Genomic DNA, 13,825 nt, shown 5'->3' on the forward strand with positions numbered 1-13,825 from the left:
CAGGAAACGGGCACGATGGGGCGAGGCTGGCCCTGGGTGACGTCGCAGAGCAGGACGGTGCCCGCGAAGGGGATGTTGGCCAGGCGGAGGCCCATGTCCGCCGCCCGGAGGGCCTGCACCGAGGTGTCGGTGGTCTGGTCGGCCGCCATGAGTGCGAAGTCCACGCCGAGGTGGACCGCGTTCGCGCTGGCCCGAGAAAGACAGTCGGCCACAGCGTTGTCTTTGCCGGCGACGTGCCGGATGTCCGTGGTGAATTCCGACACGGCGGAGAGGTGGCGCTGCTGGCGGGCCGACCACGGCTCCGTGACTTTGGCCATTGCGTAGACCAACGGCTTGTGGTCGACGAAAGCCGTGAACGGGCGGCCCTCCAGGAGGTGTCGGAAATGGCGAACGGCCAGGAATAGACCGAGCAGCTCGCGGTCGAACGTGCTGTATTTTAACTCGTTCGGCCGGAGCTGCCGGCTGAAAAAAGCGAGTGGCTGCCAAACCCCGTCCACCCATTGTTAATGGACGGCGCCCACCGCGTAGTTGGAGGCGTCCGTAGTGAGGGCGATGGGCGCGTTGAGCACCGGGTGAGCCAGCAGCGTTGCGTCGGCGAGGGCCCGTTTTGCGCTCGCGAAAGCCGCGTCCATGGCCGCGGACCAAACGATGTCATGCTTGGCCGGCTTGCCCCGGAGGGCCTCGTAAAGGGGCCGCATGAGCTGAGCAGCGCGGGGCACGAATCGGTGATAAAAATTCACCATGCCGAGGAACTCATGTAGGGCCTTGATGGAACAGGGACGCGGGAACGTGGTGATGGCCTCGACCTTGGTCGGCAGCGGCACGGCCCTGGTCTTGGTGATGCGGTGGCCCAAAAAGTCAACGGTCGTCGTGCCGAAGTGGCATTTGGCCGGGTTGACAATTAAGCCGTGCTCGCTGAGGCGACCGAACAGTGTTCGGAGGTGGAGGAGGTGCTCGGCGCGGGACGTGCTGGCGACGAGGATGTCGTCCAGGTAGACGAAAAGTAATGGCAGGTCGCGCAGCACGCCGTCCATTAAGCGCTGGAACGCCTGGGCCGCGTTCTTGAGGCCAAACGGCATCCTCAAAAATTCGAACAGGCCGAACGGCGTGATGACGGCCGTCTTCGGGACGTCGGCCGCCCGGACAGGTACCTGGTGGTATCCCCGTATCAGGTCAATTTTGGAAAATATGACCCGTCCCGCCAAACGGGCGGAAAAGTCCTGGATGTGCGGGATCGGGTACCTGTCGGGGGTGGTAGCGTCGTTGAGGCGGCGGTAGTCGCCACACGGGCGCCATCCACCCCCCGGCTTTGGCACGATGTGCAGTGGTGAGGCCCACGCGCTATTGGAGCGCCGCACGATGCCGAGGTGCTCCAACGCGTCGAACTCGGCCTTTGCCATGGCGAGCTTGGCCGTGTCGAGGCGGCGGGCCCTGGCGTAGACCGGCGGGCCCGTAGTGGGTATGTGGTGCTCGATCCCATGCCGCACTGCGACGGCCGAAAATGTCGGCCGTGTGAGGGCCGGGAATTCCGCGAGCAGGCGAGCAAACTCGTTCGCCGTCGGGAGGGCGCACGCCAGTTCGGTCGGCGCGGAGCTGCTCATCGTGCACGCCAGGGAGCTGAAGGTCTCGGCATTGACAAGGCGACGACGTTTGACGTCGACCAGCAGCCTGTGCGCGCAGAGGAAGTCGGCGCCCAGCAAAGCCATGGGGACGCAGGCGGTCACAAAGGTCCACTGAAAGCGCTGGCTGCCGAAGCAGAGGGTGACGTTGCGCGGGCCGAAAGTGCGTATGGCCGAGCCATTAGCAGCGACCAAAGAGGGGCCGCAAACGGCGTCCCGCCTGTCCTGCTCGGAGGCGGGTATGACGCTCAGTTGGGCGCCGGTGTCACAAAGGAAACGCCGCCCGGACGCTTTGTCCCGAATAAAAAGCAAGTTGCCCGAGTGGCCGGCGCTCATGGCTGGGAATGAACGCCGGCCCGGCCGTTTCCCGACTTGCCGAAAGTGCACGGGGGTCGGCACGTCCGAGCCTTGTGTCCGAACCTGGCGTGGTAATAACACCACGCCTGGTCAGGTGGAGGCCCCGGCCGTCGTGTCGGAAGCGGTCGGTGCGGCGTGGCGGCCGCCAGTTTCACCGGCAGTTCGGCCTCCAACCGCGCAGGGCGCTCGGGCATCGTGGGCGTCGCCTCGGACGGCGGCAGGCTCCAGGTAGCCGCGCCGATGTGTTGGCCCGTCGAGGAGATCTTATCGGCTTCCCTGGCAAGGGCGCGCGGATCGGTGATCGACGTGCCAGCCAGGGCGAGGCGTACCGGGTGAGGCAGCTGGCGAAGGAACAACTCGCGGAACAGAAAATCCGGAGAGTGCTCACCGAGCAACGAGAGCATATAGTCCATACGCTCGGACGGGCGCGTGTCGCCGAGCTCGGGCAGGTCGAGCAGGCGCCGTGCGCGTGCCGCCGGCGAGAGGGCGAAAGCGTCGAGGAGGAGCGTCTTCAGCGCGTCATACTTGTCGGCAGCCGGCGGGTGCTCGAGGAGGCTCAGGGCGCGGGCCGCGGTGGCGGAACCGAGCGCTGCCACGACGTGGTGGAAGCGGGTGTCGTCCGCGGTGATGCCTCGCAGGGCGAACTGGGAGTCCGCCTGGGCGAACCAAACAGCCGCGTGAGCCTCCCAGAAGGTAGACAGTTTAAGAGTCACTGCCGTGTCCATGTCGGTAGGTCACCAGTGAAGGAACTGCACTCCAACGCGAGTCGAAAGAATTGACGCGACCAAAGACGGAATTCGGCCGAGTTGCTTTATTGAAACAAAACAGCTCAGGTATTCTGACCAAAAGCCCGTTTATCGGGCAGCAATATATATACACATTTATGTCGGGAAGTTTGCCCGGCAAAAGCTATACCGGGCATGCCCGGGTGTCAAGGGCGAGCCTTGGAAAGGCGAGTGTGGACCTGCCCGGGCGTGTTTGGCTGCGGCCTGGCAAGTCGAGGCTGGGCGTGCCCGGGCGCTCTGGACGAGCACTGGAAAGGCGAGAGCGGGCATGCCCGGACGCTCTGGGCGAGCCCTGGAAAGGCGATAGCGGGCATGCCCGGACGCTCTGGGCGAGCCCTGGAAAGGCGATAGCGGGCATGCCCGGACGCTCTGGGCGAGCCCGGGAAAGACGAGACCGGGCGTGCCCGGGAGGTTCGGGCGTGCCCGGGAACAGTGAGTCCGGGCATGCCTGGGAGAGGCGCGTCTGGCCGTGTTCTGGCTGGTGCAAGGCGATTGTGTGCATCCAGCGGTAACCGCTACATTAATGTGTTTGCCTGGATCACAAGGTGCTGATGTAACAGGCTTTACCCTTCGGTGGAGCAAAAATACAAGACTCCTTTGTTAACTCGTCACTGATTGGCTCAAAACAGTTGAAAAACTGAGTCAATTGTGATGAATTCCCATGGGTGATGGAATCTTATGGTCAGCGGATAATTCAATGGGCACTTATAAAACTTGGTACGAAAACGAATCAACACCTGATAATAATAATAATAATAATGCGAGTCGTCACAGCCTGACTTGCACATGGAGCTTTAGCAAAGCTCGTTTTTGATACGTTTTGTCACGGCCTCACCTGGTTACGTCTCCACTGGAAATTTCATCTCGTAATCCATTTGCCATTCAAGTAATATACACTGCGGTAGTGCTGCTGGGGTGTACGTTCACATTTTTGTTAGCATGGCTGGTTCGTCTTCTATACCACCACTTTTGGGTTGAATTATTTATAAATCTACAACAGGGAAAAGCTGCCTACATCACCTATGGTAATTGGAATTGTTAATGTGAATACCTATTTTACCTGGTAATCAATCTGTGTCTTCGACCCCAGTTCCGGCCAAGGTTCTTCGCCTGGAGAATATGACGGTTACAGAGGGACAGAGAGTCAGTCTTCGGTGTGAGGTGGCCGGGCACCCGGCTCCCAAAATTACCTGGGAACACAATGGAATGCCTTTAGAAAAGGTACCTGGCCACTCACACACCATACCTGGCCACTCACACACCATACCTGGCCACTCACACACCATACCTGGCCACTCACACACCATTCCTGGACATCCACACCCATACCTGGCCACTCACACACCATTCCTGGACATCCACACCCATCTCTGGACACTCACACCCAGGGGCGCCGTAAGGGGGGGGGGGGGGGGGAGTTAGGATGATTCCAAGGGCCCTGCACTGACAGGGGCCCTAAAAATTATGAGAACATTAGGTAAAAATGTGCGCACGTTCTTCATAGGGGCCCATTGTGATATCTTTTCATGGGGCCCAAAATCCCTGGTGGCGCCCCTGCTCACACCCCATTCCTGGACATTCACACCAATCTCTGGACACTCACACCCATCTCTCGACACTCACACCCCATTCCTGGACAATCATACCCCATTCCTGGACACTCACACCCCATTCCTGGACACTCACACCCATCTCTGGACACTCACACCCATCTATGGACACTCACACCCATCTCTGGACACTCACACCCCATTCCTGGACACTCACACCCCATTCCTGGACACTCACACCCATCCCTGGACACACACCCATCCCTGGACACTCACACCCATCTCTGGACACTCACACCCATCTCTGGACACTCACACCCATCTCTGGACACTCACACACATTCCTGGACACTCACACCCATTCCTGGACAATCACACCCCATTCCTGGACACTCACACCCCATTCCTGGACACACACACCCATCTCTCCACACTCACACCCATCTCTGGACACTCACACCCATCTCTGGACACTCACACCCATCTCTGGAAACTCACACCCATCCCTGGACAGTGGACACTCACACCCATCCCTGGACACTCACGCCCAAATCTGGACACTCACACCCATCCCCTGGACACACACCCATCTCTGGACACTCACACCCATCTCTGGACACTCACACCCATCCCTGGACAGTGGACACTCACACCCATCCCCTGGACACTCACACCCATTCCTGGACACTCACACCCATATCTGGACACTCACGCCCATATCTGGACACTCACGCCCATATCTGGACCTTCATGCCCATCCCTGGACACTCACGCCCATCCCTGGACACTCACGCCCATCCCTGGACACACGCCCATCCCTGGACACACGCCCATCCCTGGACACACACCCATCCCTGGACACACACCGATCCCTGGACACACACCCATTCCTGAACACTCACACCCATCCCTTTCTGGCCACCTGAACCCCATTCTTAGCCAACTGGACCCCACACCTGTTGCATTTATTGAATATCTATTTCAATTTTTTGAAATTTGAAACACTCATTGGATTATGGTAGTGTAATTTAGTGGATTGGACATTAATTGGATTGTGGTCGTGTATTTTAGTGGATTGGACACTAATTGGATTGTTGTAGTGTATTTTAGTGGATTGGACACTAATTGGATTGTGGTAGTGTATTTTAGTGGATTGGACACTAATTGGATTGTTGTGGTGTATTTTAGTGGATTGGACACTAATTGGATTGTGGTAGTGTATTTTAGTGGATTGGACACGAATTGGATTGTGGTCGTGTATTTTAGTGGATTGGACACTAATTGGATTGTGGTCGTGTATTTTAGTGGATTGGACATTAATTGGATTGTGGTCGTGTATTTTAGTGGATTGGACACTAATTAGATTGTGGTCGTGTATTTTAGTGGATTGGACATTAATTGGATTGTGGTCGTGTATTTTAGTGGATTGGACACTAATTGGATTGTTGTCGTGTATTTTAGTGGATTGGACACTAATTGGATTGTGGTAGTGTATTTTAGTGGATTGGACACTAATTGGATTGTGGTAGTGTATTTTAGTGGATTGGACACTAATTGGATTGTTGTGGTGTATTTTAGTGGATTGGACACTAATTGGATTGTCGTAGTGTATTTTTGTGGATTGGACACTAATTGGATTGTGGTAGTGTATTTTAGTGGATTGGACACTAATTGGATTGTGGTAGTGTATTTTAGTGGATTGGACACTAATTGGATTGTGGTAGTGTATTTCAGTGCATTGGACACTAATTGGATTGTTGTCGTGTATTTTAGTGGATTGGACACCAATTGGATTGTGGTCGTGTATTTTAGTGGATTGGACACTAATTGGATTGTGGTAGTGTATTTTAGTGGATTGGACACTAATTGGATTGTGGTAGTGTATTTTAGTGGATTGGATACTAATTGGATTGTGGTAGTGTATTTTAGTGGATTGGACACTAATTGGATTGTTGTGGTGTATTTTAGTGGATTGGACACTAATTGGATTGTGGTAGTGTATTTTAGTGGATTGGACACTAATTGGATTGTGGTCGTGTATTTTACTGGATTGGACACTAATTGGATTGTGGTCGTGTATTTTAGTGCATTGGACACTAATTGGATTGTGGTAGTGTATTTTAGTGGATTGGACACTAATTGGATTGTTGTGGTGTATTTTAGTGGATTGGACACTAATTGGATTGTGGTAGTGTATTTTAGTGGATTGGACACTAATTGGATTGTGGTAGTGTATTTTAGTGGATTGGATACTAATTGGATTGTGGTAGTGTATTTTAGTGGATTGGACACTAATTGGATTGTGGCCGTGTATTTTAGTGGATTGGACACGAATTGGATTGTTGTCGTGTATTTTAGTGGATTGGACACTAATTGGATTGTGGTAGTGTATTTTAGTGGATTGGACACTAATTGGATTGTTGTAGTGTCGTGTTGAGTACTGGATTGGACACTAATTGGATTGTTGTAGTGTATTTGAGTGGATTGGACACTAATTGGATTGTTATGGTGTATTTTAGTGGATTGGACACTAATTGGATTGTTGTAGTGTCGTGTTGAGTACTGGATTGGACACTAATTGGATTGTTGTCGTGTATTTTAGTGGATTGGACACTAATTGGGTTGTGGTAGTGTATCTTAGTGTATTGGACACTAATTGGATTGTGGTGGTGTATTTTAGTGGATTGGACACTAATTGGATTGTTGTGTATTTTAGTGGATTGGACACTAATTGTACTGTTGTAGTTGGGTGGTGGGTTGGACGTCGGATGAGTAATTCAGGCGGTCCGAGTTAAAATTGAATGACTGTAATTAAAGTAGCAGAATGGGATATTAAGAATTTTGGTTCAAATCATCTGGAAATTAAATCCATTCAGGGGAAGGAATAAGTTTAATACAGTATTGAATAATTGTTAGAAATACCCAGCTGGCTCACTAATGACCTTCATGGAGGTGATTTTATGCCTGCCCTCCTTGCATCGTAATGTTCCCTCAGGGCATCTTTTAATGGGTAATTAAAATGTCATGTAATTTAATGGGTAATTAAATTGTTATGTAATTTAATGGGTATTTAAATTGTCATGTAATTTAATGGGTATTTAAATTGTCATGTAATTTAATGGGTAATCAAAATGTCATGTAATTTAATGGGTAATTAAAATGTCATGTAATTTAATGGGTAATTAAAATGTCATGTAATTTAATGGGTAATTAAAATGTCATGTAATTTAATGGGTAATTAAAATGTCATGTAATTTAATGGGTAATTAAAATGTCATGTAATTTAATAGGTAATTAAAATATCATGTAATTTAATGGGTAATTAAAATGTCATCGAATTTAATGGGTAATTAAAATGTTATGTAATTTAATGGGTATTTAAATTGTCATGTAATTTAATGGGTAATCAAAATGTCATGTAATTTAATAGGTAATTAAAATATCATGTAATTTAATGGGTAATTAAAATGTCATGTAATTTAATGGGTAATTAAATTGTTATGTAATTTAATGGGTATTTAAATTGTCATGTAATTTAATGGGTAATCAAAATGTCATGTAATTTAATGGGTAATTAAAATGTCATGTAATTTAATGGGTAATTAAAATGTCATGTAATTTAATGGGTAATTAAAATGTCATGTAATTTAATTGGTAATTAAAATGTCATCTAATTTAATGGGTAATTAAAATGTCATCTAATTTAATGGGTAATTAAAATGTCATGTAATTTAATGGGTACCGTAATTAAAATGTCATGTAATTTAATGGGTAATTAAAATGTCATGTAATTTAATGGGTAATTAAAATGTCATCTAATTTATTGGGTAAATAAAATGTCATGTCATTTAATGGGTAATTAAAATGTCATGTAATTTAATGGGTAATTAAAATGTCATGTAATTTAATGGGTACTTAAAATGTCATCTAATTTAATGGGTAATTAAAATGTCATGTAATTTATTGGGTAATTAAAAAGGCATCTAATTTAATGGGTAAATAAAATGTCATCTAATTTAATGGGTAATTAAAATGTCATGTAATTTAATGGGTAATTAAAATGTCATCCAATTTAATGGGTAATTAAAATGTCAAGTAATTTAATGGATAATTAAAATGTCATCTAATTTAATGGGTAATTAAAATGTCATCTAATTAAATGGGTAATTAAAATGTCATGTAATTTAATGGGTACCGTAATTAAAATGTCATGTAATTTAATGGGTAATTAAAATGTCATGTAATTTAATGGGTAATTAAAATGTCATGTAATTTAATGGTTAATTAAAATGTCATGTAATTTAATGGGTAATTAAAATGTCATCTAATTTAATGGGTAATTAAAATGTCATCTAATTTAATGGGTAATTAAAATGTCATCTAATTTAATGGGTAATTAAAATGTCATGTAATTTAATGGGTAATTAAAATGTCATCTAATTAAATGGGTAATTAAAATGTCATGTAATTTAATGGGTACCGTAATTAAAATGTCATGTAATTTAATGGGTAATTAAAATGTCATGTAATTTAATGGGTAATTAAAATGTCATGTAATTTAATGGTTAATTAAAATGTCATGTAATTTAATGGGTAATTAAAATGTCATCTAATTTAATGGGTAATTAAAATGTCATCTAATTTAATGGGTAATTAAAATGTCATCTAATTTAATGGGTAATTAAAATGTCATGTAATTTAATGGGTAATTAAAATGTCATGTAATTTAATGGGTAATTAAAATGTCATGTAATTTAATGGGCAATTAAAATGTCATCTAATTTAATGGGTAATTAAAATGTCATCTAATTTAATGGGTAATTAAAATGTCATGTAATTTAATGGGTAATTAAAATGTCATCTTATTTCATGGGTAATTAAAATGTCATCTAATTTAATGGGTAATTAAAATGTCATGTAATTTAATGGGTAATTAAAATGTCATGTAATTTAATGGGTAATTAAAATGTCATGGAATTTAATGGGTAATTAAAATGTCATCTAATTTAATGGGTAATTAAAATGTAATGTAATTTAATGGGTAATTAAAATGTCATGTAATTTAATGGTTAATTAAAATGTCATGTAATTTAATGGGTAATTAAAATGTCATGTAATTTACTGGGTAATTAAAATGGCATCTAATTTAATGGGTAATTAAAATGTCATCTAATTTATTGGATAATTAAAAAGGCATCTAATTTAATGGGTAATTTTTTTTTTTTTATTTTTTTTTTTTTGTACACTGAATCGAGGCTCGTGAAAGAGCTAACATTTACTTCACAAACAAATCAACCAGACAAACAAAATATATAAAAAGAGGGAGCGGAAGACAAGATGGGGAGAGAAGGGGAAGCACACAAACACAACATTTGAGAGCAGGGAGATGTGTGGAAGGGAGAGGGCTTGGGGGGAGGAGGCGTGGGAAGGGGTGGGGGGGGGGGAGGGAGAAGTATAAAACACAAGGACACCAAGGACTTCCAGGACAGAAGTTGGTATTTCAAAAAAGTGGAATTGGGGTGAAATTAGCAGGGGTAGAAAAGATCAAGGTTATGGATGGGGGAAGATAAGAGATGGTGGTGAACAGCTGTTTTAAAGACCTGGAGGGTGGAGTGGGATTGAAGAGAGTGAGGGAGTTTGTTCCAGAGGCGGGAGAAAAGAGGAATGAAGGAGTGAAGGTGAGCAGAGAGTCTTGATTTTGGCAGTTTAACCATAAGAGGGTTGCAGGCAGATCTTGTGCGACCTGTAGGAATATTTGCGGGACAGAGCCCAGAGAGAGCTGGGGGGGGCAAGGCCAGAGAGGAGTCGGTAGAAGACGGAAAGACCACCAACCTGCCCGCTCCACTTTAATGAGTGAGTGAGAGGCCCTTGGAGTTAGCTTCATCGTGGGAGATGCCAATGATGCTGAAACAATTAAAATTAAAATGTCATCTTATTTAATGGGTAATTAAAATGTCATGTAATTTAATGGGTAATTAAAATGTCATCTAATTTAATGGGTAATTAAAATGTCATGTAATTTAATGGGTAATTAAAATGTCATCTAATTTAATGGGTAATTAAAATGTCATCTAATTTAATGGGGAATTAAAATGTCATGTAATTTAATGGGTACCGTAATTAAAATGTCATGTAATTTAATGGGTAATTAAAATGTCATCTAATTTAATGGGTAATTAAAATGTCATGTAAAAATGGTTAATTAAAATGTCATGTAATTTAATGGGTAATTAAAATGTCATCTAATTTAATGGGTAATTAAAATGTCATGTAAAAATGGTTAATTAAAATGTCATGTAATTTAATGGGTAATTAAAATGTCATCTAATTTAATGGGTAATTAAAATGTCATCTAATTTAATGGGTAATTAATATGTCATGTAATTTAATGGGTTATTAAAATGTCATGTAATTTAATGGGTAATTAAAATGTCATGTAATTTAATGGGTAATTAAAATGTCATCTAATTTAATGGGTAATTTGAACCAGTTTGTGTTTGTGGACACAACTACCGACACGCACAAACCTTTAAGGCAAGGCCATGTATTCACTCACACCTTTTCACTCGTGTTTCTGTGCAGGGAATACCTGGTGTACATATTCAGAACAACAAAAAGGAATCCATGGTGGCCTTTCGGGCTAACAAGAAGTTTTTAGGTTTCTTCAACTGCTCTGCAGACAACGGACATGGAGAGGACAGTCGAGTGGCCTACTTAAACGTACACTGTATGTTAGTGCACCACACATTTGTGTGATTGATTTGTGGTGAAACATTGTGTACAATGAGGGAAAGAATGTGGTGCAGCTGGGAAATATATTAAGGAAACACAAGGCGCGTCCTATCACTAAATTAGTCACGTGGACGAAGGATCGGATCCAAGGTTTCCATCATAAAATCCTCTTAAACTTCACAGTTCCATGGAGCATTTTCAGAGAGAGAGAGGGAAAGGTGAGAGATGGAATATTTGGAGGGGTTGGGAAAGGACGGAATGGGTAGTGGGGGGCGAGGTGGGGACTATGGCTGAGGTGTGTGTATGTTGTGTTGTTTGGTTAAGCAAAATGTGGTGTGTGGTGCTATAAGGTACCTTGGGTATGGTGCTCAAGGTGTGTTGAACTTGCCGGATGTATGATCCTTAGTCCCAGTTGAAGACTATTCAGAGGTTGAATCGTCAGACCTGAAACTTTGTCCACATGATGAAACCATTTGTTGGATGTGCATTTTTTTTTCTTACTAAATCGCTCCACTCCAGCTTGATGGTTCCACTCCACATTGATTGCTCCACTCCAGCTTGATTGTTCCACTCCAGCTTGATTGTTCCACTCCAGCTTGATTGTTCCACTCCAGCTTGATTGTTCCACTCCAGCTTGATTGTTCCACTCCAGCTTGATTGTTCCACTCCAGCTTGATGTTTCCACTCCATATTGATCGCTCCACTCCAGCTTTATGGCTCCACTCCACATAGATGGCTCCACTCCACATAGATGGCTCCACTCCACATTGATGGCTCCACTCCAGCTTGATGGCTCCACTCCAGCTTGATGGCTCCACTCCAGCTTGATGGCTCCACTCCAGCTTGATGGCTCCACTCTACATTGATGGCTCCACACCACATTGATGGCTCCACTCCACATTGATCGCTCCACTCCACATTGATGGCTCCACTCCACATTGATCGCTCCACTCCACATTGATCGCTCCACTCCAGCTTGATGGCTCCACTCCACATTGATTGCTCCACTCCAGCTTGATGGTTCCACTCCAGTTTTATGGCTCCACTCCACATTGATGGCCCCACTCCACATTGATCACCCCACTCCACATTGATGGCCTCACTCCACATTGATGGCTCCACTCCACATTGATGGCTCCACTCCACATTGATGGCTCCACTCCACATTGATGGCTCCACTCCGCGTTGATGGCTCCACTCCACATTGATGGCTCCACTCCACATTGATCGCTCCACTCCAGCTTGATGCCTCCACTCCACATTGATGGTTCCACTCCAGCTTTATGGCTCCACTCTACATTGATCGCTCCACTCCAGCTTGATGGCTCCACTCCACATTGATTGCTCCACTGCAGCTTGATGGTTCCACTCCAGCTTTATGGCTCCACTCTACATTGATCGCTCCACTCCAGCTTGATGGCTCCACTCCACATTGATTGCTCCACTGCAGCTTGATGGTTCCACTCCAGCTTTATGGCTCCACTCCACATTGAACGCTCCACTCCACATTGAACGCTCCACTCCAGCTTGATGGCGCCACTCCACATTGATGGCGCCACTCCAGATTGATGGCGCCACTCCAGATTGATGGCGCCACTCCAGATTGATGGCGCCACTCCAGATTGATGGCGCCACTCCAGATTGATGGCGCCACTCCAGATTGATGGCGCCACTCCAGATTGATGGCGCCACTCCAGATTGATGGCGCCACTCCAGATTGATGGCGCCACTCCAGATTGATGGCGCCACTCCAGATTGATGGCGCCATTCCAGATTGATGGCGCCACTCCAGATTGATGGCTCCACTCCAGATTGATGGCGCCACTCCAGATTGATGGCTCCACTCCAGCTTGATGGGTCCACTCCACATTGTCGCTCCACTCCAGCTTGGTCTCTCCACTCCAGCTTGGTGGCTCCACTCCAGCTTGGTGGCTCCACTCCAGCTTGGTCGCTCCACTTCAGCTTGGTCGCTCCACTCCAGCTTGGTCGCTCCACTCCAGCTTGGTTGCTCCACTCCAGCTTGGTCGCTCCACTCCAGCTTGGTCGCTCCACCCCAGCTTGTTCGCTCCACCCCAGCTTGGTTGCTCCACTCCAGGTTGGTCGCTCCACTCCAGCTTGGTCGCTCCACTCCAGCTTGGTCGCTCCACTCCAGCTTGGTCGCTCCACTCCAGCTTCATTACATCAAGGCAAAGTGCAATCCTGGATCAGATTCGTTGTCATTTTGTAACGTCCAAGGTTGACGGTTCTTCCTCCCAGTGTAAAGTCGATGAGTACGACTCGTTCAATGTCCTCGACAAGTGTCGCCATGACTTTCTGAAGGCTTTGTGTGGAATTTCTACTTCATTGTAGTTTATGAAGACACTTCATGGATTGATGCATCATTTCACGTTTGAAGGGGTGAACCCACAAATGTTGCTTTGAAGGATGAGTAAAAAAAGTTAAAGATGAGTAATATTGAGTGCATATACCCACCAGGTGTGTGAGAGCCCCAAATGGGTATTGAGGGTTGTCTCTTTTTCTCACTCATAATGGGTAGTAAAAGACCACCTTTGGAAATGGACACTGCCCCCAAACTCCACTAACCGTATAGAAAGGAAAGCTGTGTCTTCCCTGTTGTCTTTTTGGAATTTTGTGACTACGATGATGTTTGTTCTGGTTGGTCCTGTTATGTGTCTGTACCAGAAAGCATTACCTTTAACTTTAAGGTAACCCTCATCACGTTGATATGAACGCCATGTTTTGGGAACGTCGGGTTGGATTGAAACAACGTTGCATGTGATGA

At 46.0% G+C, this 13,825-nt stretch overlaps 1 protein-coding gene across 2 annotated transcripts in view; it reads left to right on the plus strand.

The window, feature by feature from the left end:
- LOC137421361 (neural cell adhesion molecule 2) overlaps positions 1-13,825 on the plus strand; it is a 150,563-nt gene that overhangs the window by 64,597 nt on the left and 72,141 nt on the right. For both annotated transcript variants that reach the window (XR_013622342.1, XM_068107345.2), the window contains exons 8-9: positions 3,852-3,982; positions 10,894-11,038. Coding sequence is in view for 1 of the 2 variants with exons in the window: in XM_068107345.2 (XP_067963446.2) it covers positions 3,852-3,982; positions 10,894-11,038 (276 nt within the window). In the remaining variant the exon portion in view is untranslated. The remainder of the gene's footprint in view (positions 1-3,851; positions 3,983-10,893; positions 11,039-13,825) is intronic.

This window comes from Myxine glutinosa, chromosome 2 (genome assembly GCF_964187855.1).
Source record: "Myxine glutinosa chromosome 2, kmMyxGlut1.1, whole genome shotgun sequence".
Taxonomy (NCBI): domain Eukaryota; kingdom Metazoa; phylum Chordata; class Myxini; order Myxiniformes; family Myxinidae; genus Myxine; species Myxine glutinosa.